At 43.2% G+C, this 26669-nt stretch overlaps 1 protein-coding gene across 1 annotated transcript in view; it reads right to left on the reverse strand.

Moving 5' to 3' along the window:
* LOC124615400 (protocadherin-like wing polarity protein stan) overlaps positions 1-26669 on the reverse strand; it is a 357491-nt gene that overhangs the window by 251025 nt on the left and 79797 nt on the right. The window contains exons 10-13 of the mRNA XM_047143245.1: positions 23264-23480; positions 18345-18544; positions 10472-10621; positions 138-312 (exon numbers count right to left, since the gene is read on the reverse strand). Of these exons, the coding sequence (XP_046999201.1) occupies positions 138-312; positions 10472-10621; positions 18345-18544; positions 23264-23480 (742 nt within the window). The remainder of the gene's footprint in view (positions 1-137; positions 313-10471; positions 10622-18344; positions 18545-23263; positions 23481-26669) is intronic.

A 26669-nucleotide genomic window follows, 5' to 3' on the forward strand; every position in this document is an offset into this window, starting at 1 on the left:
TTATCTTCAAAGTTCAGCCAATTGCTTGTCACAGGCTAAAATTATTTATGCAAAGTAATAAATTTTCTACTCTGCAGTGCACTCTCAAGTTTGGAAAAAAAAAAGAAGAAGAAAAACTTTCACAAGAATCTACTCACCTGTAAACCCCAAAGGACAGCGGCACGCAAATGTTGTGACTGGGTATATTGGACGAAATAAAACAGTATCACTGCTAATGAATCCTGATGCATTGCCAAATTTAAGTACTGTCAGACATTCTTCATAGTTCAGGCATGGTTCGCGAACACATAGATTGTCATCGAAGGGTAAGACCTATGACAAAAGGGCAAGATTATTCCAGTACATCATAAGTGCATTTCTTGCACCAACTAAAGGCTAAAAAAGGAAAATGCATGAAATGTAATAGTCTGTTTATACAATGTGAACCAACCTACATTTATATATCCTAAATTGGATTAATAACTAGCTTCATTGAACACAACTTCTTACATCAAATCAATAAAACACGGACATTCCAGCTATAACTTACAATTACTTATGACCTAATGAGTACTATACCCAACTACATAATTCTATAACAACAAGATAATCATATTATCAGTGAACCAGCCAGATTACAATCTTAATATTAACAATATGCAAAAGGCTTTCTTGAAATAATCACAATTATGTGTACAAACCAAGAGCTGCTGACTCCACTATAAGAATGCACTACACTATCATCGATACTGAAAAGTGGAAGCTTCTTTTCTATTTCTACATCTACATTTATTGTTTTCAAACCACACTGAGGTGCATGACAGAGGATACATCCCATTATAGCGGTTACTAGGGTTTTTTCCTGTTCTAGTCACGAATGGAGCACAGCAAGAATCACGTTAGAATGCCTCTGTGTGTGCAGTAATTACTCTAATCTTATCCTACAACCCTTATGTGAGTGATATGTAGAGGGTCGCAATGTATTCCTACAGTAATCATTTAAAGCTGGTTCTTGAAACTTTGTTAATACACTTTCATCTACATCTACATCTACATTGATACTCCGCAAGCCACCCAACAGTGTGTGGCGGAGGGCACTTTACGTGCCACTGTCATTACCTCCCTTTCCTGTTCCAGTCGCGTATGGTTCGCGGGAAGAACGATTGTCTGAAAGCCTCCGTGCGCGCTCTAATCTCTCTAATTTTACATTCGTGATCTCCTCGGGAAGTATAAGTAGGGGGAAGCAATATATTCGATACCTCATCCAGAAACGCACCCTCTCGAAACCTGGCGAGCAAGCTACACCGCGATGCAGAGCGCCTCTCTTGCAGAGTCTGCCACTTGAGTTTATTAAACATCTCCGTAACGCTATCACGGTTACCAAATATCCCGGTGACGAAACGCGCCGCTCTTCTTTGGATCTTCTCTATCTCCTCCGTCAACCCGACCTGGTACGGATCCCACACTGATGAGCAATACTCAAGTATAGGTCGAACGAGTGTTTTGTAAGTCACCTCCTTTGTTGATGGACTACATTTTCTAAGCACTCTCCCAATGAATCTCAACCTGGTACCCGCCTTACCAACAATTAATTTTATATGATCATTCCACTTCAAATCGTTCTGTACGCATACTCCCAGATATTTTACAGAAGTAACTGCTACCAGTGTTTGTTCCGCTATCATATAATCATACAATAAAGGATCCTTCTTTCTATGTATTCGCAATACATTACATTTGTCTATGTTAAGGGTCAGTTGCCACTCCCTGCACCAAGTGCCTATCCGCTGCAGATCTTCCTGTATTTCGCTACAATTTTCTAATGCAGCAACTTCTCTGTATACTACAGCATCATCCGCGAAAAGCCGCATGGAACTTCCGACACTATCTACTAGGTCATTTATATATATTGTGAAAAGCAATGGTCCCATAACACTCCCCTGTGGCACGCCAGAGGTTACATCTATCTTCAAGAACCTTCCCATTCACTTCCTTCAGTATCTCTGTGACACTCTCCCTCAGATTAAACAAACCTGTGATCATTTGTGCTGCCCTTCACTGTATATGTTCAATAACCACTACTTTCTGAAGTCCATAAACCTATCCATCCAGGACACCCCATTGTAGCCAGTTACTGTGCCCCCACTGAGAGAATCTCTGCTCTCAAGGACTAACACCTTCAACCTATAACCCGAATCTACCCACCTATGTAAAAGATACCAACCATTTCCTCCACTGACTCTCCATAGTTCCTGTCCCTTTACCACACGGTGCGCTGCTCATCATTATTGATGCCACCTCCATGTACATTAACATTCCTAATGCCCATGGCCTTACCAATATTGAACACTACGTTTCCCAACGCCCGACGGATCCCAGACCAATAACCTTCTTCCTGGTCACCATGACCAACTATATCCTCACCCACAATTTTTCTTGTTTGAAGGCATTACCCACAAACAAATCAGGGTTATGCCTATGGGTACCCGCATGACACCATTCTATGCCCACCTATTCATGGGCCATCTAGACAAATCTTTCCTAAAAACTCAGAATCTTAAATCCCTCACCTTGTTCAGATTCAATGATGACATCTTTGCTACATGGATCGAAGGTGAGGACACCCTAACCACATTACTCAAGGACCTCGGTAACTTCTCCCCCATTTGCTTCACCTGGTCCTACTCAACCCATGAAGCCACCTTCCTAGATGTTACTCTTCACCTCAAAGTTGGCTACATCAGTACTTTTGTCCATATCAAACCTATTAACCATCAGCAATATCTCCACTTCGACAGCTGCCACCTGTTCCATACCAAGAAGTCCCTTCCACATAGTCTAGCTACCCATGGTCGTCGCGTCTGCAGTGACGAGCAGTCCCTCTCGAAATATACCGAGGGTCTCACTGAAGCCTTCACTAATCATAATTATCCTCCCAACCTTGCACAAAAACAAATCCCCCGTGCTTAATTCTTCAAGCCTCCCACCACCTCCCAAAGTCCCACTGTCTGGCCACAGAGGAGCATTCCCCTCGTAACTTATTAACACCCAGGACTGGAGCGACTGAATTACATTCTCTGCCAGGGTTACAATTACCTTTCATCGTGGCCTGAAATGAGAAATGTCCTGCCCACTATCCTTCCCACCCCTCCCACAGTGGTATTCCACTGTCCACCGAACCTACACAATATACTCGTCCACCCTTACACAACCCCTGCTTCCATTCCCTTACCTCATGGCTCATACCCCTGTAATAGGCACAGATGCAAGACCTGTCCCATACATCCTCCCACCACCACCTACTCCAGTACTGTTACTACCATCAACTATCCCATCAAAGGCAGGGCTACCTGTGAAACCAATCATGTAATCTACAAGCTAAACTGCAATCACTGTGCTGCATTCTATGTAGGCATGACAACCAACAATCTGTCTGTCTGCATGAATGGCCACCAACAAACTGTGGCCAAGAAACAAGCGGACCACGCTGCTCTTGAGCAGGCTGCCCAATACATCATTCATTTCGATGACTGCTTCACGGCCTGTGCCATATGGATCCTTCTCATCAACACCAGGTTTTCTAGACTGCACAGGTGGGAACTTTCCCTGCAATACATCCTACGTTCCCATAATCCTCCTGGCCTCAACCTTCTTTAGTCACTGTACTCACCCATACAGTTTCTTCCCTGTTCCCATTCCAGCATTACACAGTCTTCACTCCACCATCACACCCAGTCTTTTTATTTCTCTCTTTTTCCACTACTTCCCCTCCCCATCTCTCCTCTGCCCCCCATCTAACCTGCAGCACTTCACTGTCTGTCACCCCCACCATACTATCCCTCCCCCTCCCCCACCCTGCTCCAGCCTCCTCTTTATCACCACCCAGTCTCCACTCCCATCATGCACTGGTGCTGCTGCTCACAGTGTGATCTCAGTTGCCTGAGACTGCAGTTTTGTGTGTGTGTGTGTGTGCGTGTGGGGGGGGGGGGGGAGAGGGGGTGGCACCCCCGCGCGCACCTCTATGCATTTGAGTTTCTTATTTCTTATTTACTGCGACAAAACCACCACCTCCATTTCCCATTTTCCCATCCTTTTGATATACACTTAAATTTTCCCCCAAACTCGCACTGCTATCAGTTTGTTGTGAATGCTCCGGCAGTTTACCATTAGGATTTTAATACTCTCACCTGTGGGAGGCATTTCTTTCGATCTTACACTGAGATTTCTTGATTTCCTACAGCTATCATTATCTCAATTGGATGGAGAGTTGAGTGATTTTTTATATATATATATATATATATATATATATATAAAAACAACCTTGTGTGCACCCCACACACAGTCAGCTATCTGAGTAGTAGGCTCTCATGTGTAGTACACACCAGACCAATTTAGGGGAACCTTACACTTCTCAACCATATGGCACATGTCCAGGAAGCTGCAGCCTAACTTGTCACAGAACTTTCAAACTCTCTGGTTCAGTCTTTCCATTTAACTTGGAACCAAAATGTCACGATAAATTCTGGGGACAATGCTGCAAATTGTGAGCTTCGTTGAAACTCCACACATACAGCTAGTCTTCTAAACCTTTTTTGCCAGTCCCTGTAATAACCCAAGAATGACCTTGGAGCCCAGATCACAGGCATCATTTGTTCCAACATGCACCACAATCTGCAGTTGGTTGCACCCTGTTCTCTCAATGGCTCCCAGAATAGCCTCTTCAACATGCTGAATGAGGTCCCCACGCATAAGTGCTGAGTGCACCAGGTGTCCTTTCCTGTCCTTGCTGCCATTTCCCTTAGAGGTACCATCATTTGCTGTACATTTGAACTGCCAACGATTAATAGACCATACCTTTTTGTGTTTGTCACCTCCTGACACTGGACAAAACAGGTTTCCCCAAAACGGGTGAAGTGAGTCCCACTGGTTCAGTTTCAGTATTACTCCCTATGGCATTACATTTAGGGGCAACTTTTGTTTCTTGACAATGAATTTCCTTACGTCAGAAAAAAAGGTAATCAGAAGGATCTATGGTGTCAGTTAATGATCTTTGTACAGACCACTGTTGAGTATCTTGAATTCTTACCGTGCCACCCCTGTAAATATATTTTCTCATGGGATTCGTGATAAATGACATGGAATCATTCAAAGGAACTACACAGTTAACTTAGTGAAAAGGTAACATGCATCATAAACAGCAAGGCAGAGTGCATGTGACCATTTGCAAGCTGGCCATCTATGGTTGTATCTAAGTTGTCATTTGGAAAGAAGCCTGGGATAATAAGAAATCGCCTGGTCTGTGCATGTAGGGGGTTAGCTATGTGGCGCCGAGGAACTCCTCAATCCCCGGAAGCCATGAGCAAAGGTAATGGCATCTCATGTTGGACACTGAGAAAGGTGGAAAACTGGTAATGCCCTGAGTCCACAATTAAGTACTAACCAGTAGCAGGTTACAGTCTTGAAGGAACAATTTATGTTCCCTCCTATACACCTAAGGAGCGCACATGCTTAAGCGGTGTGCTAATTACGAAAATGGCAGTACATAATGGGGAGCACTGAAAGAGCCTTGCGGGCTGGTTCTAACACATTAACACAAAAGATAACAACTACGGTAACATTTGAAATTGGCTAATGCCTCTTAATCGAGGAGGGTCTGGACAGATGGACCACGAGTGGCCTGTAACCTACATTTGGTGTCGTCCAGTGGCATGGGAAAACTGCTTCAACAGTGTGCTTGGCAGCAAGGGAGTGCCTAAACAGCTGGGGATAGTATAGTAATAAATGGGACTGGTAGTCCTAGTGCGCAATGCATTATTTGCACTACACTGCACGCAGTATTCCAATTGCTGATACCGAGTGGATGAACCAGGCATCCAGCATAAGGCTTTGTACTCTTGTAGTCAGTAGAATCGCCTCAAGAAGATGCAGCTCAGGAAGGTGACATGGAAAAATCTCAGTAGCACTCCTCTTATTAAATGGACCACAACAGGGCAACAACAATGAGCACAGGTAAGAATTCTGTGGTTTGCACGTACCCCAGTGAAACGCGGCACATGATACACGGACCATGTGACATTGCGCAGGCGAGCTGGCGAGAGCACAGCCGGGGATGTTGCTTGTCGAAGTGGAACAAGGGACTGGTCAAGTGACGGTTCAGCTTGCCTAACATCCAGAAAGCATGGCCGTCTCAGTCCTCCCTCTGGCGGGAGTGACCAGCAGAGGTGTTGTAGGACTGGTTTCCAGTCCACGCAGCCTGCCATATGCTGCTACAGATGGAGGTAAGGGAAGGAGTCAACACACAGTTCCCCCCTTTTGAGAGGAAAACACTGGTGTCAACTGCTCAAAGGGTACTTGAAACTGACTGACATGCTTGCTGTGAGGCATGCAAGGGTTGTTGCTGCTGTGCTTGTGCTGTGGCTTCCAGTGAAAGGAGGGGCATGGGCAGTTCCTGCATACAGTGTTGGGAGCATTTGAAGTAGTGTCGTTGCTCCAACCGTGCAGGTGCTAGCGGCGGTGGTGACGACACTGTTGAGCATGGCGGGCGCCTGTGTAGGAGGGGCTCTGCCTGTGTCGGTTGCGAAAAGGGTAGTGCGGTGGCGACATCAGGGTCCCAGGCAATGGGGCGTGTGTCACTCATGTAGCCAGTTGGTGGTGAACAAGTGTCAGCTTAAGCTGATGGTGTGTCAGGCACGACATCCGCGGTTGCATCAGCTGGTGGTATGTCACGGACACCTGATGGGAAGGTGTTGGCCTGCGTTGTATCAGGTGCATTTTTGATGGTGCTGTGCTGGATACAGTGATAGGTGAGGGCAACCCTGTCTCAATGGTGCTGTGCTCATTAGGAGACTAGAACATAGGCTAGATTCAGCCTGCCTATGGAGAAAATTTTCACGACCCCTTTCAGACAAATGGAGAATGTCTTGTCACAACGTTGCAACACAAAGTGCGGACCTGAATAGTGAGGGCAAAGAGGCAGCTGGTATGCGTCCATCGAAAACATGACGTGTGCGTGCTGTCAGGTTCCTGAGGATAAAGGTACAGTGCACACCATGCTGTTGTGGAGGTGTTGGTCGCAGTTGGGCCACGTAGCCTTGGAGATGCCACATGAAACCTGGAATGGGGCTGTCAGGAGGGAACGGGGTCACTTCCAAAAACTCACCGGGAATGGTAGGTGGGTGTCTGTATACCAGCTCGGTAGCCAAAGTTTCCACAGGTCTAGAAGTACCAGGGGCAGGGCAGCAGACCACTCACAAGAATAGCATGCGAGGGCAGCTTTAAGTGTGTGCTGGAACCACTCCACCATTCTGTTAGCTGCAGGGTGGTAGCTGGTGGTATGGTGGAAATTGGAGCTGCAGGTAGCTGCCAGAGATCGGAAGAGGGCCAAGGTGAACCGGCACCCACTATCTGTAGTGATGTCACATGGGCATCTGAAGCAGGACAGCCAGATTGGAACGAAGGCTGCAGCAATGGTTTCGGCTGAAATGTCTGGGATAGGGATGGCCTCTGGCCAGTGAGTAAATATGTCAATAACTGTCAACAGATATCGATACCCATTGGAGGATGGTATTCCAATTTCTGGTACCAGGCAGACAAACTGGGTGTCCAGTATCAGGCTTTGTACTCCTGCAGTCAGTAGTACCACCTCGAGAAGACGCAGCTCAGGAAGACAGCGTGGAAAAAAAACGTAATAGCACTGCTCTTATTAAATGGACCACAACAGGATGACAACAACAAGCATGGGGTAAGAATTTTGTGGTTCATGCATATCCCTGTGAAATGCGGCGGCGTTGCACAAACGAGCTGGTAAGAGAATGGCCGGAGCTGTTGCCTTGTCAGAGCTGAACAAGAGACTGGCCGAGTGATGGTTCAGCACGCCTAGCATCTGGAAAGTGTGGCCATCTAAGTTCCCCGTCCAGTGGGAGTGTCCAGGGAGGCTGTTGTAGGGCTGGTTTCCAGTCTTTGCAGCCTGTTGTCTGCTGCTACAGATGGAGGCAAGTGAAGGAGTCACCACAGTTTTGTTGCATGGAAATAAAACTGTCTTATTTATGATTAATATGTCATATGCCACCTTCACTCAACACACCCATGACCTTTGATTTCTAAATTTTAATTAAAAGTTTGAGGAGCTGCACATATCAAATTTCAGGGATGTATTGCAGCGTGTATAGTCACTCTTTGACAATGAGAAAGCAATAGTTAATGACAGGGACCATACCTTGTTTCACTGACTTTCTGGCAAGTTGCCAAGCAATTTATTTTGTTACATGGTGTTAAAATTTATACTTCAGGTTGGCGTCTCACAAATAATTTGCAAAAATTAGTTTGGACTTGGACAACACTTCCTTAACAATTTTACAGGATGCTGTTCACAATTTTCAGCAGGCTTCCAGCAGAATTAAAAAATAGATATGATGAACCCCAGATTTTCAAATCAAAGTTGATAGACTTCCTGGTGGAATGTCCATTTGTTATACATTAGAGTTTATTACAATAAATCAGAGCTTCTACTGTATTATGTCACCTATTTTTAAAAAAGGTAAAGCTCTCCTAAAACTGATGGTTGGTTTGAACAATGCAGCACTTTACTTGCCATGATCCTGTTCGAGGTAACACTGACATCCACAAACCTTTGAATTGACTTCCCCTGTTTATTATATGTGGAAACATAGCTTAATGGTGACTGTAAACCATTGTGCAACTTAAAGTCTTTCACATACAGATATTACTGAGAGAGGTGAAGGGAGTGATAAATGACAGGAAAAGCCCCAGGATTTGTAATATGAACCTTACCTGTACAATAATTTTATTTGTTTTAGTGAAAGTATTTTTTTAACCTGTTTTATCAGTATCCTGCGGATTGTTTAGTGTCTTATTCTATGAGCAAGTGGCTTTAGTGCAAATGATTATATGGAACTTAATGTGAAATAAAATAAACAGGTCAGGAAACAGCTCAAAGTTTCTGGGGTGTGTAGACTATGAAGCAGCCATTGAATCTACCCACACTGTGCTAATGACTATACTCTACAAGTGAATAGAAAAGACTGCTCTAGTCACAGGATGAAATTGACAAATCATGTGTACAGATTTTGTTTTTCTACTCATTTCTTGTTTGGAAGGGTGATTCCAGTTAAATTTTCTATGTAATGTTTATATTTCAAATAAAAGGGTTTATCTCAGAATTTCTTGAGGGTAATTCTGTATTTGTGAATATATTCAATTCCTTCAAGACTACTCACATTGGTAGTTCTTGATTGTTCAATGTGTAAAACCTCGATGGCTCATTCTCCACAGTTCACTGTATGTTGTTCTGTTTTAAAGTGGTGAAAGAATACTGATGGGTTACTATCGCTATCTCTAATGTGTTCTCGGTATTGAATACTGACATTCCGTCCAGTTTGACCAATACAGAATGTCAAATGCTTTAACGGAATTTTACATATTGCACAGAAAGGACCGCTAATGAGTATTCTTGAAGGAATCAAAATATATTCATTCACACAAAATTACCCTCACAAAATTCTAAACAGACCGATTTGAAACATAAACATTACATAAAAAATTTTATCGAAATTGTGTGTGTGTGTGTGTGTGTGTGTGTGTGTGTGTGTGAACGGCACATAGTTGGTTTATGATTACATCCACATAAAAAGCTATAAGTTGTAATGTGCGTGTTTCAACCAAATAAATAACATGAAATATCATTCCAATATACATACAAATTCATCTGAACTTGGTGAAGGTTGATACTGAGTTTGCTCCTCCATTTTCAACAGTTAAAAAACTGGCAGACAGATTCACATGAAATTGTATTTGTCTTGAATAGCTATTTCACAATGTACGAAAAATGTGTGACAAAATGTTGTGGCCCAATTAAAATCATGATTATTTCCTTCCATGTGCAAGAACACTTACTAGTATCTTAGTGTTGCTAAATGACATTATTTGCTTATATAGACTCGGACAACACTGCTTGCTGCTTTTTATATTTTTATTTGTCCAGTCTGGTATCGAGCTACATGCTCACTGTTAGCAGTGTTATAGAAGATACACAATAATATAATACACAATATTACAATACAGTAATTATGTGTTATGGAAGTTAGGATGTGTTTATAATTTTGCATATTTTGCATTAGAAAGTCTAGTATTTACTTTCATCTTATTTTTATAGCTTCACAGAATTTTTGCAAATGTTTATGGAGGCATTCTATTATCTGGTTTCCAGCATGTTCTCATATTGGTATGAATGAGGCAAACTGTGCTGTATAATAATACCAGCGATATATTTTGCAATCAAAGATATTCCTTTCTGTGTATCGCTGCCTTGTCTATACATACAAATAATGTCATTTATCAACTACATAAAGGCTGCAAGATACTTCGAATAACAATAGGTATCTTAATGAATTACCAAGTTTTTATAAAAAATTAATGTGTTGCTATATTACCAGAACCCACTATCATTTCTATTTTTCATTATATTATTACTCACCTGAACTGTTGATAGCCTGGCCAAAATAGTCCGTTTAAGATAAACTTGTTCCTGCAGAAACTGTGGTGAATAAAACTCATCCCCATTCAAATCTGGTCGCCGAGCAGAGAAGCTCACATTCAAGATTTTTGCATCAACATCAGTATCATCCTAAAGTGAAAACATATCAGTCTTTGTTTATGAAAGCCAAATGATTGCTTTTACATTTTCAATGGTAAATCTCTGATCAGATTTAAGGGATGGAGAACAGAGCAAAACCAGATTAACATACCATTTGACATAAAATACTCATCTACTAAGTACAAATTTATAATGCAAATGAAGAGTCAGTATAAGAGTTAAAGAGATAATAGTCTCATGACTAAATGTATCCTTAGCGTTAATGAAAACAGTTTCTCAACCCTGCATATGAAGTTGTTCTAAAAAAAAAAAAAAAAAACACACACACACACACACACACACACACACAACGTACGATCCTTAAGGTCCTGAATACACCATTAAGAAATTAAAAAACAATGATGTGCAAGCATTCCTTACTAGCTCAAAATACGTTACGTTTAATAATACAGCGCTTGGCATATGTTTTAATTTCTTCATGGCGACAAACAATCCTCCTTTACAGATTCTCTATAGTCTTTTGATCACAACAGTCTGAGTCTCCACAGAAGAGTTGGATCTTGCATCTTTCATGTGTACTTTCAGTTTAGGGAAAAGAAAATACAAGTGTCTGTCCAGAAACTCATGAATTGCACTGAATATCCAGTCCTGTGTTAGGCAGACATGCAGCATGATTAACAGTGTTAGAAAAAGAGTGTTGACAGAAGTTAGAAATTAGTTTAAAGATGACAGTTTCATCAATCACAACTGATACAAAAATAAAGTATTACATTATGAAAAAAATCTCCTCAATCAAAGAGAAAGACAATAAATATACACACACACACACACACACACACACACACACACACACGTCTCAAGGCTATGGGCATGATTCAGAAAGAAGGAACTTAGGTCCCGTGTGAGCTGAAACCAAGAGACACTGAACGATATTTGTGTGTTTGTGAACAGTTGCTTAAGAGGCATAAACGGAAGGGATTTCCACATTGCATTGTGACTGGGGATGAAAAAATGGGCTCATTATAATAACCCTAAACGCAAAAAATCATGGGGATATACCGGCCATGCTTCCAAGTCGACAGCCAAACCGAATATTCACGGCTCCAAGATCATGCTCTGCATTTGATGGGACCAGCAATGTCTGCTTGTGACTGTGTATGTGCGGATGGATATGTGTGTGTGTGCGCGCGAGTGTATACCTGTCCTTTTTCCACCCCTAAGGTAAGTCTTTCCGCTCCCAGGATTGGAATGACTCCTTACCCTCTCCCTTAAAACCCACATCCTTTCGTCTTTCCCTCTCCTTCCCTCTTTCCTGATGAAGCAACCGTTGGTTGCGAAAGCTTGAATTTTGTGTGTATGTTTGTGTTTATTTGTGTGTCTATCAACCTGCCAGCACTTTCATTTGGTAAGTCACATCATCTTTGTTTTTAGATATATTTTTCCCACGTGGAATGTTTCCCTCTAATATTATATATATATATATACACACACACTTAAAAAATAAGATGATGTGACTTACCAAATGAAAGTGCTGGCACGTTGATAGACACACAAACAAACACAAACATACACACAAAATTCAAGCTTTCGCAACAAACTGTTGCCCCATCAGGAAAGAGGGAAGGAGAGGGAAAGACGAAAGGATGTGGGTTTTAAGGGAAAGGGTAAGGAGTCATTCTGTGTGGATGGATATGCGTGCGTGTGCGAGTGTACACCCGTCCCTCCCTCCCTCCAAGGCAAGTCCCTCCGCTCCCGGGACTGGAACGACTCCCCACCCTCTCCCCCAAAACCCACATCCCCCCCCCCCTCCCCCCCGATGAGACAACAGTTTGTTGCGAAAGCCTGAATCCCGCGTGCATGCCTGTGTTTCTGTGTTTGTCCGTGCGTCCATCGACCCGCCAGCGCCCCCGCCCGGCAAGTCACATCATCTTTGCTCCCAGATACATCCCTCCCACGTGGAATGTTTCCCTCCATTATATATATATATATATATATATATATATATATATATATATATATATATATATATGGAAACACTCCACATGGGAAATATATACCCAAAAACAAAGATGATGTGACCCACCAAACGAAAGCGCTGGCACGTCGATAGACACACAAACAAACACAAACACACACACAAAATTCAAGCTTTCGCAACAAACCGCCGCCCCACCAGGAAAGAGGGAAGGAGAGGGAAAGATGAAAGGATGTGGGCTTCAAGGGAGAGGGCAAGGATCACCCCAATCCCGGGAGCGGAAAACCCACCTTATGGGGAAAAAAGGACAGGTACACACCCGCACACACACCCACATCCATCCACACATACACAGACACAAGCAGACATTTGTAAAGGCAAAGAGTTTGGGCAGAGATGTCAGTCGAGGTGGAAGTGCAGAGGCAAAGATGTTGTTGAATGACAGGTGAGGTATGAGTGGCGGCAACTTGAAATTAGCGGAGATTGAGGCCTGGTGGATAACGGGAAGAGAAGATATATTGAAGAGCAAGTTCCCATCTCCGGAGTTCGGATTGGTTGGTGTTAGTGGGAAGTATCCAGATAACCCGGACGGTGTAACACTGTGCCAAGATGTGCTGGCCGTGCACCAAGGCATGTTTAGCCACAGGGTGATCCTCATTACCAACAAACACTGTCTGCCTGTGTCCATTCATGCGAATGGACAGTTTGTTGCTGGTCATTCCCACATAGAAAGCTTCACAGTGTACCCACATAGAAAGCTTCACAGTGTAGGCAGGTCAGTTGGTATATCACGTGGGTGCTTTCCCACGTGGCTCTGCCTTTGATCGTGTACACCTTCCGGGTTACAGGACTGGAGTAGGTGGTGGTGGGAGGGTGCATGGGACAGGTTTTACACCGGGGGCGGTTACAGGGGTAGGAGCCAGAGGGTAGGGAAGGTGGTTTGGGGATTTCATAGGGATGAACTAAGAGGTTTCGAAGGTTAGGTGGACGGCAGGAAGACACTCTTGGTGGAGTGGGGAGGATTTCATGAAGGATGGAGCTCATTTCAGGGCAGGATTTGAGGAAGTCGTATCCCTGCTGGAGAGCCACATTCAGAGTCTGATCCAGTCCCGGAAAGTATCCTGTCACAAGTGGGACACTTTTGTGTTTCTTCTGTGGGAGGTTCTGGGTTTGAGAGGATGAGGAAGTGGCTCAGGTTATTTGCTTCTGTACCAGGTCGGGAGGGTAGTTGCGGGATGCGAAAGCTGTTGTCAGGTGGTTGGTGTAACGGTTCAGGGATTCCGGACTGGAGCAGATTCGTTTGCCACGAAAACCTAGGCTGTAGGGAAGGGACCGTTTGATGTGGAATGGGTGGCAGCTGTCATAATGGAGGTACTGTTGCTTGTTGGTGAGTTTGATGTGGACGGATGTGTGAAGCTGGCCACTGGACAGGTGGAGGTCAACATCAAGAAAAGTGGCATGGGATTTGGAGTAGGACCAGGTGAATCTGATGGAACCAATGGAGTTGAGGTTGGAGAAGAAAATCTGGAGTTCTTCTTCACTGTGAGTCCAGATCATGAAGAAGTCATCAATAAATCTGTACCAAACTATGGGTTGGCAGGCTTGGGTAACCAAGAAGGCATCCTCTAAGCGACCCATGAATAGGTTGGCGTACGAGGGGGCCATCCTGGTACCCATGGCTGTTCCCTTTAATTGTTGTTATGTCAGGCCTTCAAAAGTGAAGAAGTTGTGGGTCAGGATGAAGCTGGCTAAGGTTATGAGGAAAGAGGTTTTAGGTAGGGTGGCAGGTGATCGGCGTGAAAGGAAGTGTCCATCGCAGCGAGACCCTGGACGTGCGGAATATTTGTGTATAAGGAAGTGGCATCAATGGTTACAAGGATGGTTTCCGGGGGTAACGGATTGGGTAAGGATTCCAGGCGTTCGAGAAAGTGGTTGGTGACTTTGATGAAGGATGGGAGACTGCATGTAATGGGTTGAAGGTGTTGATGTACGTAGGCAGAGATACGTTCTGTGGGGGCTTGGTAACCAGCTACAACGGGGCGGCCGGGATGATTGGGTTTGTGAATTTTAGGAAGAAGGTAGAAGGTAGGGGTGCGGGGTGTTGGTGGGGTCAGGAGGTTGATGGAGTCAGTTGAAAGGTTTTGTAGCGGACCTAAGGTTCTGAGGATTCCTTGAAGCTCTCCTGGATATCAGGAATGGGATTACCTTAGCAAACTTTATATGTGGTGTTGTCTGAAAGCTGACGCAGTCCCTCAGCCACATACTCCCGACGATCAAGTACCACGGTCTTGGAACCTTTGTCCGCCGGAAGGATGACAATGGACCGGTCAGCCTTCAGATCACGGATAGCCTGGGCTTCAGCAGTGGTGATGTTGGGAGTAGGATTAAGGTTTTTTAAGAAGTATTGAGAGGCAAGGCTGGAAGTCAGAAATTCCTGGAAAGTTTGGAGAGGGTGATTTTGAGGAAGAAGAGGTGGGTCCCGCTGTGACGGAGGACGGAACTGTTCCAAGCAGGGTTCAATTTGGATAGTGTCTTGGGGAGTTGGACCATTAGGAGTAGGATTAGGATCATTTTTCTTCGTGGCAAAGTGATATTTCCAGCAGAGAGTACGGGTGTAGGACAGTAAATCTTTGACAAGGGCTGTTTGGTTGAATCCGGGAGTGGGGCTGAAGGTGAGGCCTTTGGATAGGACAAAGGTTTCGGATTGGGAGAGAGGTTTGGAGGAAAGGTTAACTACTGAATTAGGGTGTTGTGGTTCCAGATTGTGTTGATTGGAATTTTGAGGTTTTGGGGGGAGTGGAGCTGGAAGTGGGAGATTGAGTAGATGGGAGAGGCTGGGTCTATGTGCAATGAGAGGAGGTTGAGGTTTGCTGGAAAGGTTGTGAAGGGTGAGTGAGTTGCCTTTCCGGAGGTGGGAAACCAGGAGATTCGATAGTTTTTTGAGGTGGAGGGTGGCATGCTGTTCTAATTTGCGATTGGCCTGTAGGAGGATGCTCTGAACAGCCGGTGTGGATGTGGGAAAGGAAAGATTTGAGGACTTTTAATAAGGATAGGAGTTGACGGGTGTGTTCATTGGCTGAGTTAATTACACCAACAACCTGACAACAGCTTTCGCATCCCGCAACTACCCTCCCGACCTGGTACAGAAGCAAATAACCAGAGCCACTTCCTCATCCTCTCAAACCCAGAACCTCCCACAGAAGAAACACAAAAGTGTCCCACTTGTGACAGGATACTTTCCGGGACTGAATCAGACTCTGAATGTGGCTCTCCAGCAGGGATACGACTTCTTCAAATCCTGCCCTGAAATGAGATCCATCCTTCATGAAATCCTCCCCACTCCACCAAGAGTGTCTTCCTGCCGTCCACCTAACCTTCGAAACCTCTTAGTTCATCCCTATGAAATCCCCAAACCACCTTCCCTACCCTCTGGCTCCTACCCCTGTAACCGCCCCCGGTGTAAAACCTGTCCCATGCACCCTCCCACCACCACCTACTCCAGTCCTGTAACCCGGAAGGTGTACACGATCAAAGGCAGAGCCACGTGTGAAAGCACCCACGTGATTTACCAACTGACCTGCCTACACTGTGAAGCTTTCTATGTGGGAATGACCAGCAACAAACTGTCCATTCGCATGAATGGACACAGGCAGACAGTGTTTGTTGGTAATGAGGATCACCCTGTGGCTAAACATGCCTTGGTGCACGGCCAGCACATCTTGGCACAGTGTTACACCGTCCGGGTTATCTGGATACTTCCCACTAACACCAACCAATCCGAACTCCGGAGATGGGAACTTGCTCTTCAATATATCTTCTCTTCCCGTTATCCACCAGGCCTCAATCTCCGCTAATTTCAAGTTGCCGCCACTCATACCTCACCTGTCATTCAACAACATCTTTGCCTCTGCACTTCCACCTCGACTGACATCTCTGCCCAAACTCTTTGCCTTTATAAATGTCTGCTTGTGTCTGTGTATGTGCGGATGGATGTGGGTGTGTGTGCGGGTGTGTACCTGTCCCCATAAGGTGGGTCTTTCCGCTCCCTTGAAGCCCACATCCTTTCATCTTTCCCTCTCCTTCCCTCTTTCCTGGTGGGGCGGCAGTTTGTTGCGAAAGCTTGAATTTTGTGTGTGTCTTTGTGTTTGTTTGTGTGTCTATCGACGTGCCAGCGCTTTCGTTTGGTGGGTCACATCATCTTTGTTTTTGGGTATATATTTCCCATGTGGAGTGTTTCCCTCTATTAATATATATATATATATATATATATATATATATATATATATATGGTTAGGCTGGAAGTTTGTGTGTCTGTCGACCTGCCAGCACTTTCATTTGGTAAGTCACATCATCTTTGTTTTTAGATATATATATATATATATATATATATATATATATATATATATATATATATATATATATATATGGAGGGAAACATTCCACGTGGGAGGGATGTATCTGGGAGCAAAGATGATGTGACTTGCCGGGCGGGGGCGCTGGCGGTTCGATGGACGCACGAACAAACACAGGCATGCACGCGGGATTCAGGCTTTCGTAACAAACTGTTGCCTCATCGGGGGGGGGGGGGGGGGGGGGTGGGGGAGGGACGAGGGGATGTGGGTTTTGGGGGAGAGGGTGTGGAGTCGTTTCGGTCCCGGTAGCGGAGGGACTTGCCTTGGAGGGAGGGAGGGACAGGTGTACACTCGCACACGCACGCATATCCATCCACACAGAATGACTCCTTACCCTCTCCCTTAAAACCCACATCCTTTCGTCTTTCCCTCTCCTTCCCTCTTTCCTGATGAAGCAACAGTTTGTTGCGAAAGCTTGAATTTTGTGTGTATGTTTGTGTTTGTTTGTGTGTCTATCGACATGCCAGCGCTTTTGTTTGGCAAGTCACATCATCTTTGTTTTTAGGTATCTTTTTCCCATGTGGAATATATATATATATATATATATATATATATATATATATGGAATTTGTGCACTATGATGAAGATAACAGCAGACGGGAATAATAAGCAACTAATACGAAGTGAATAGAAACTTTAGTATGCATTTTCTAATGGCACAAGCACTGTCCAGCTGAAAAATCACAGCAATTCAGCAAGTATCCTACAATAAAACTGTAATCACAGTATATATAGTCTTGTGTGTGACTGTTCAAGTGTGTGCATGTTTAAATGGTCTTATTACACTGATCATGCAATACTGAAAGTGAATTGGAATATATGTAGGGAAATACTGTTTAATATCACATGCAGCTCACAAATGACAAGGGGACATTAATGCATAGTAATAGAACAAAAAATATCCCAAGTCCTGATTTTTACCCGATATCCACGTGTCAGTTAAAGACTGTATCAACTCGATGGAAACACAAGGCTTCTTAGTAACACTGTAGTACACTACTCACTGGATTACATTTCTGAATGCCTTAATACGGATCAGACTTCTGGAATGCTCATGTACTGTAGTGTCCACGATCCAGTCCAGTATAAATTTGTAACTTATCTGATACAGTTAACACATACAGTCCACAAAAGGAGCAGAAAAATTCCATCTTAATAACCTAGCATTGCAGAAACACTCAACCTATCTTCATAATCTAAAAATTAGACAGTGTCATTGCCTAACAGAAAGTCACTAAAGTAGTGATAAACACTAAGACTTGTACTGGGTAACTGCACAACAAAATGTTTCCCTTATTTTATCAATATTCTTATTTATGAAGCCCATCAATGTCAGTAATAAAAATGTCACTAAATAATTTCTTACCTGTATGCTAAACACAAAAATATTTTCCTTTGGACATGGGATGATAGCTGCTAATCCTTCAATGAAAAATGTGAGCAGAGGTGAAAGGAAAGCCTCTTCAGTCATATCATTTAGACGCACTGTTATCGAGTTAAAAAGCATTTCTTCAGTAACAAGACGAACTGTCAGCTGCATAAGTGCTTTCACTTCATTCACTCCATCTAAAAATGAAACAATATATACATCTAACTACTCAGTTGCACTTAAAATCTCAAAAAGAAAAAAAAATTAAAACATGCAACAACTAGAAAACATTAAACATGAATTATCATTCAACTAATAAGATTTAAAAATGTACTGTATACACTTCTAAGCATTTCGGTGGAAATGAAAAATTTTCTACCATGTTTTAAAATAAATGCTTCAAACTGGGGTCCACAGCCTGCACGAAATTAAGTGGTACCGCCTTTCCTTTATTTGTCTGCAATTACTAGACAAAAATCTACACATTTTACAGTATAACACAAGTAGATGATGGAAATTTGCAGGTAATCCTCCAGACGGACATATATCACTGGAATAAGGCCATAGAGGCCAAATTCAGTTCACTGTTTAAAATAAAGACTTTTATCTAATGATTACAGCTAAAGACAAGAAAAGTTGTATCACTTAATAATTTTTGATCTTCATCTGCTGGAGTTTGTTTTAAGTACTTTTCTTTACAGTCAACTAATTGTTTAATCGTAATATTTTAATCAAAGACCAGCAATAAGTCTTTTGGTAAAGATGCATAGGAACTTTCCATCATTACTCACTTAGTTGGTTAACTAATGTAGTAACATCAGTTATGTAATGAAAAATAAAGGACTCAAAAATGAAACAATGGGAACTCCAGGTAGAAATATCAACAATGTAGGAAACGACAGATTGCTACTTACCATAAAGAAGATACGTAAATTTGCAGACAGGCACAATTAAAAGACACTTGTATGAAGCTTTCAGCCACAGCCTTCATCAGCGAGAAAGAAACCCACACCATTCACACACACAAGTTAGCACACTTCATGCACACATGAGTGTCAACTCCAGCATCTCTGGCCCATACGGAGTGCTTGCTTGTGTGTATGAACGGTGTTTGTGTGTCTCTCTTTCACTGATGAAGGCTGTGGTCGAAAGCTTTATGTAAGTGTCTTTTAATTGTGCCTGTCTGCAACTTAATGTGTCTTCTCTATGGTAAGTAGCAATCTGCCTTGTCCTACACTTTTGGACTCAAAAATGAATTCTTCCAATTTTATGCAGTCAGTGAAGTGTTTACAAACCTCAAGTTTGAGAGTTATAGTAGAAGGGCAGCAGTGTCAAAAACTTAATACTTAATCTCTAACTTTTACAATTCTCTTCAAAGAACAACATATGAAAAATGTCTGATAAGGTTAGGAAATGAGAAGTCAGTGTCATTCCTGGTTTCCCTTCTGCACATCATTCTTAATATCAAGATGAAAAAAAAAAAAAAAAAAAAAAAAAAAAAAAAAAAAAAAAAAAAAAAAAAAAAAACCGGTTAGCATACAGCCATTTATAAAGCATTTCTTATAATTTTTTTTCTTTAACTGCTGAATAAAACTTTTCTTTGTAATAAAGGATCATATATACATAACAACAGCCTCATATTACTACTGGATCTAACACAATGTAAGATCTGCCTACTGTAAATTGACCCCCCTGTGTGTGTTGAGAAAGGATGCATATGCTCCAAGGGTTCAGCAATATCTGTACAGGTTCAATGTTTGAGAAAAAAAGATTATAATAGAGGGAAACATTCCACGTAGGAAAAATATATCTAAAAACAAAGATGATGTGACTTACCAAATGAAAGTGCTGGTAGGTCGACAGACACACAAACAAACACAAACATACACACAAAATTCAAGCTTTTGCAACAAACTGTTGCCTCATCAGGAAAGAAGGAAGGAGAGGGAAAGACGAAAGGATGTGGGTTTTAAGGGAGAGGGTAAGGAGTCATTCCAATCCCGGGAGCGGAAAGACTTACCTTAGGGGGAAAAAAGGATGGGTATACACTCGCGCGCGCACACACACACACACACACACACACACACACACACACACACACACACACACATCCACACATATACAGACACAAGCAGACATATTTAAAGACAAAGAGTTTGGGCAGAGAAGTCAGTCGAGGCAGAAGTGCAGGGGCAAAGATGTTGTTGAATGACAGGTGAGGTATAAGTGGCGGCAACTTGAAATTAGCGGAGATTGATGCCTGGTGGATAACGGGAAGAGAGGATATATTGAAGAACAAGTTCCCATCTCCGGAGTTTGGATAGGTTGGTGTTAGTGGGAAGTATGCAGATAACCCGGACGGTGTAACACTGTGCCAAGATGTGCTGGCCGTGCACCAAGCCATGTTTAGCCACAGGGTGATCCTCATTACCAACAAACACTGTCTGCCTGTGTCCATTCATGCGAATGGACAGTTTGTTGCTGGCCATTCCCACATAGAATGCGTCACAGTGTAGGCAGATCAGTTGGTAGATCACGTGGGTGCTTTCACACGTGGCTCTGCCTTTGATCGTGTACACCTTCCGGGTTACAGGACTGGAGTAGGTGGTGGTGGGAGGGTGCATGGGACAGGTTTTACACCGGGGATGGTTACAAGGGTAGGAGCCAGAGGGTAGGGAAGGTGGTTTGGGGATTTCATAGGGATGAACTAAGAGGTTATGAAGGTTAGGTGGACGGTGGAAAGACACTCTTGGTGGAGTGGGGAGGATTTCATGAAGGATGGAGCTCATTTCAGGGCAGGATTTGAGGAAGTCGTATCCCTGCTGGAGAGCCACATTCAGAGTCTGATCCAGTCCCGGAATGTATCCTGTCACAAGTGGGGCACTTTTGTGGTTCTTCTGTGGGAGGTTCTGGGTTTGAGAGAATGAGGAAGTGGCTCTGGTTATTTGCTTCTGTACCAGGTCGGGAGGGTAGTTGCGGGATGCGTAAGCTCAGATTCACCTGGACCTACTCCAAATCCCATGCCACTTTCCTTGATGTTGACCTCCACCCGTCCAATGGCCAGTTTCACACATCCGTCCACATCAAACCCACCAACAAGCAACAGTACCTCCATTACGACAGCTGCCACCCATTCCACATCAAACGGTCCCTTCCCTACAGCCTAGGTCTTCGTGGCAAACGAATCTGCTCCAGTCCAGAATCCCTGAAGCGTTACACCAACAACCTGACAACAGCTTTCGCATCCCGCAACTACCCTCCCGACCTGGTACAGAAGCAAATAACCAGAGCCACTTCCTCATCCTCTCAAGCCCAGAACCTCCCACAGAAGAAACACAAAAGTGCCCCACTTGTGACAGGATACTTTCCGGGACTGGATCAGACTCTGAATGTGGCTCTCCAGCAGGGATACGACTTCCTCAAATCCTGCCCTGAAATGAGATCCATCCTTCATGAAATCCTCCCCACTCCACCAAGAGTGTCTTCCTGCCGTCCACCTAACCTTCGAAACCTCTTAGTTCATCCCTATGAAATCCCCAAACCACCTTCCCTACCCTCTGACTCCTACCCCTGTAACCGCCCCCGGTGTAAAACCTGTCCCATGCACCCTCCCACCACCACCTACACCAGTCCTGTAACCCGGAAGGTGTACACGATCAAAGGCAGAGCCACGTGTGAAAGCACCCACATGATTTACCAACTGACCTGCCTACACTGTGAAGCTTTCTATGTGGGAATGACCAGCAACAAACTGTCCATTCGCATGAATGGACACAGGCAGACAGTGTTTGTTGGTAATGAGGATCACCCTGTGGCTAAACATGCCTTGGTGCACGGCCTGCACATCTTGGCACAGTGTTACACCGTCCGGGTTATCTGGATACTTCCCACTAACACCAACCTATCCGAACTCCGGAGATGGGTACTTGCTCTTCAGTATATCCTCTCTTCCCGTTATCCACCAGGCCTCAATCTCCGCTAATTTCAAGTTGCCGCCACTCATACCTCACCTGTCATTCAACAACATCTTTGCCCCTGCACTTCTGCCTCGACTGACTTCTCTGCCCAAACTCTTTGTCTTTAAATATGTCTGCTTGTGTCTGTATATGTGTGGATGGATGTGTGTGTGTGTGTGTGTGTGTGTGTGTGTGTGTGTGTGTGTGTGTATACCCATCCTTTTTTCCCCCTAAGGTAAGTCTTTCCGCTCCCGGGATTGGAATGACTCCTTACCCTCTCCCTTAAAACCCACATCCTTTCGTCTTTCCCTCTCCTTCCTTCTTTCCTGATGAGGCAACAGTTTGTTGCGAAAGCTTGAATTTTGTGTGTATGTTTGTGTTTGTTTGTGTGTCTGTCGACCTGCCAGCACTTTCATTTGGTAAGTCACATCATCTTTGTTTTTAGATATAGAAAAAAAGATTAGTTTTATTTATGTGTATCTGAAAGCCTGTGACACTTTTCTCATATGTTTTTACTGTGAAGTTCTTCACCACTAGTCTCTTTTGTAAAGCCTTGCTCATAAGACTGAATATGATCCAATATAACTAAATAAAATATGTTGTTAGTATTTAACAACGAAAATCAATTCTTCAAACACTATGTTTAGTTCAGCAAACGCAAATAAAAAATTATATTACATGTGTTGTACCTGTCAGAATAAAACTTCACTCCTACACTCACTTGGAAATCAAGGCATCGGTCTCAATCAAATGAATTAATGAATGTGGCTAGCAGAAACTATGAAAGACTGTACACTGGGAAGACCAAGTTGTACTTTATCTTCCAATAACTCAATAACCTTATCATCAGTTTCCGCCTACTTACTAGTTTAAATTGCCCTAACACCTCAACTATTCTAATTTCTACTGAACTTACCATGAATATAACAACAGCAAAACCAAGTGTAACAGTTTACGTACCTGTAACTGAGACTTCCATTGTTGCTAACTTTGGAACATTTGTATTAAGTTGAGGAGATAATGACAACTGTCCAGAGCTTTCATTCAGATGCACAAGATTTGCATTATTTCCACTCAGAATTTTAAATTGTAGCTTATCCGACACATCTGCATCAAATGCAGGAATGCGGCCAATGGCTCCACTTGGAAAACAATCACGAAAATTGTTGAACATAACCTGGAAGAAAGTGTGATTTATTATTACATTAACACAAGTTTCGGGATGAAAACAATAAATACAAACGAGGAAAAGCAGCTACTCACCACAATCTGATCAATGTGTGATACATAATGGATAGCATAGGCTAGCCTAACTTTCAAGAAACTATTCTCTTTTATAATTTTAAGTATACACTCTTACTCACAACCTAACATGCATCCAAACACACATCCTTCTGGCTATGAAGCAGCTCCATCTTCAAACAGTACTGCTCTAGACCTATACAGGTGCAGCAAATCATCTGTCAAGGCTTTGGTCACTAACTATCCATATACATGAATGACCACTGCCAAAATGAAATAAAGATGAAGGTTGTCTACCCTACTGCAGAGCATGTAATGATTATGGTGCGTCCACAGCTCGTGGCCTCGCGATCCCCTTCTCGCTTCCCAAGCATGGGGTCCCGGGTTCGATTCCTGGCGGGTCAGGGACCTGCCTCGAGATGACTGGGTGTTTGTGCTGTCTTCATCATTTCATCATCATTCCTCAAAGTGGTGAGACAGAACTGAGCAAAGGTAGGGAATTTGTACGGGCGCTGATAACCGCGCAGTTGAGTGCCCCACAAACCAAACATGATCATCATCAATGGTTATGGTTGACTGTAATGGCTGCATCAACTTGTGTTATCTCTGCCTGCCTGCCTCGCCCCCCCCCCCCTTTCAAAAACACACACACACACACACACACACACACACACACACACACACAGCTTCTTCTCTGGTGGTAACCAACCATCTAACACATTCTTAGATCAAACTGTACTCTTGACCTCTATCTCTAGTAGTCTCTGTCCTTCATCTGACTCTGCTCCTCACCTAAATTCTTGCCCTTATCTCGCCATGCTCATGCTTCTTACTTTAGTTATGTTTGGAATCTTACGATTCTTGTATCACTGTATCTCTTCATCCTAGCTTCTATCCCCAGAAACACAAGTCTGCAATGTGAAACTACCCATCCCACACCTAGATTCTACATCTACATACGTACACCATAAGACATCATATGGTGACTGGCGGGGGATAACCTGTACCACTACAAGTAATTTCCTTTCCTGTTCCACTCGCAAACAGTGAGGGAAAAACAACTGTCTATATGCCTCCATATGAGCCCTAATTCCTTGTATATTATCTCCATGGTCCTTTTGTGAAAAATATGATGGCAGCAATAGAATCATTCTGCAGTCAGCTTCAGATACCGGTTCTCTAAACTTTCTTAATAGTGTTTCTTGAAAAGAATGTTGCCTTCCCTCCAGGGATTCACATTTGAGTTCCCAAAGCGTCTCCATAATAGTTACATGTTGTTCAAACATACCGGTAACAAACCTAGCAGCTCATCACTGAATTGCTTCAATGCCTTCTTTTAATCCTGTCTAATATAGATCCTGAACACTCTAGTAGTACTCAAGAAATATGTCACACTAGCATCCCACATGGGGTCTCCTTTACAGATGAACCACACTTTCCCAACATTCTCCAAATAACCAAAGTAGACCATTCACCTTCTCTACCACAATCCTCTCATGCTCATTCCATTTCACACTGCTTTGTGACATTACACCCAGATATTTAAATGATGTGACTGTGTCAAGCAGGACACTACTAATGCTGTGTTCGAACATTAAGGGTTTGTTTTTCCTGCTCATCTGTATTAACTTACATTTTTCTAGATTTAGAGACAGCTGCCATTCACCACACCAACTAAAATTTTTATCTATGTCATCTTGTATCCTCCAACAGTCAGTCAATGGCCAACACCTTCCCATACTCCATAGCATCATCAGCAAACAACTGCAGATTGCTGCCCATCCTGCCCACCAGATTATTTATATATGTATTGAAAATGTTTGTGGTCCTATCACAGTTCCCTGGGGCACTCCTTGTGACACCCTTGTCTCTGATGAACATCTGCCAGCTGCCATTCACCACACCAACAAAAACTTTTATCTGTCATCTTGTATCCTCCTACAGTCAGTCAATGGCCAACACCTTCCCATACTCCACAGCATCATCAGCAAATAACTGCAGATTGCTGCCCATCCTGCCCACCAGATTATTTATATATGTATTGAAAATGTTAGTGGTCCTATCACATTTCCCCGGGGCACTCTTGTGACACCCTTGTCTCCGATGAACATTTACCATCAAGGTCACGTTATTGATTTCTATTACTTAAAAGTCTTTGAGCCACTCACATATCTGGAAACCTAATCCACATGCTCATACCTTCATTAACAGTCTCCAGTGGGGCACCATGTCGAATGCTTTCCACAAATCTACAAATACGGAATTTATCTGTTGCCCTTCATGCATAGTTCATAGTAATCACATAAGAAAAGAACAAGCTGACTTTCGCACAAGTGATGGTTTCTAAAACTGTGCTGATTTTGACGACATAAGCTTCTCCGTCTCCGGAAAATTTATTATATTTGAACTGAGAATATGTTCAACAATTCTGCAGAAAATCAATGTTAGGGATACTGGTTTGTGGCTTTGCGGGTGTAGTCTTTTTCCCTTCTTACATACAGGAGTCAACTGCACTTATTTCCAGTCACTCAGGACTTTAATCCATGCAAGAGATTCACGAAAAGTGCAAGAGAAGTAAGGGTACAATGCCACAGAATATTCTTTGTAAAATCAAATTAGGACTTCACCTGGACATGATGACTTATTTGTTTTCAACTCTTTCTGTTGTTTCTCTATCCCAGGGATGCTTATTGCTGTCATCCATATAGGAGCCAGCTTGATGGTAAGAGAACAGTAACAGTATACTTTCTCAGGTTCTCAGTCAGACCTTATGCTAAGGTATGACGATGGTAGTTGTATGCTTTGCGCATAGATCTTTTCACAGATGATGGTAAGAGAACAGTAACAGTATATTTTCTCAGGTTCTCAGTCTGACCTTATGCTACGCTATGACGATGGTAGTTGTATGCTTTGTGCATAGATCTTTTCACAGATGCACGTATGTCTACTACCTTTGCCTATTGTCATTTGCACATTCTCTTTTGAACCAAGGGTGCAGCAGCCTTAGCTACCTCAGCATTTTACAAATTTTGTTGTTAAACCACAGTGGGTCTTTTCTGTCCTTAATCCACTTACTAGGCACGTAGTTCTCCAGACATGATTTACAATGTGTTTAAATTTTACC

The sequence above is a fragment of the Schistocerca americana genome, chromosome 1 (assembly GCF_021461395.2).
Source record: "Schistocerca americana isolate TAMUIC-IGC-003095 chromosome 1, iqSchAmer2.1, whole genome shotgun sequence".
Taxonomy (NCBI): domain Eukaryota; kingdom Metazoa; phylum Arthropoda; class Insecta; order Orthoptera; family Acrididae; genus Schistocerca; species Schistocerca americana.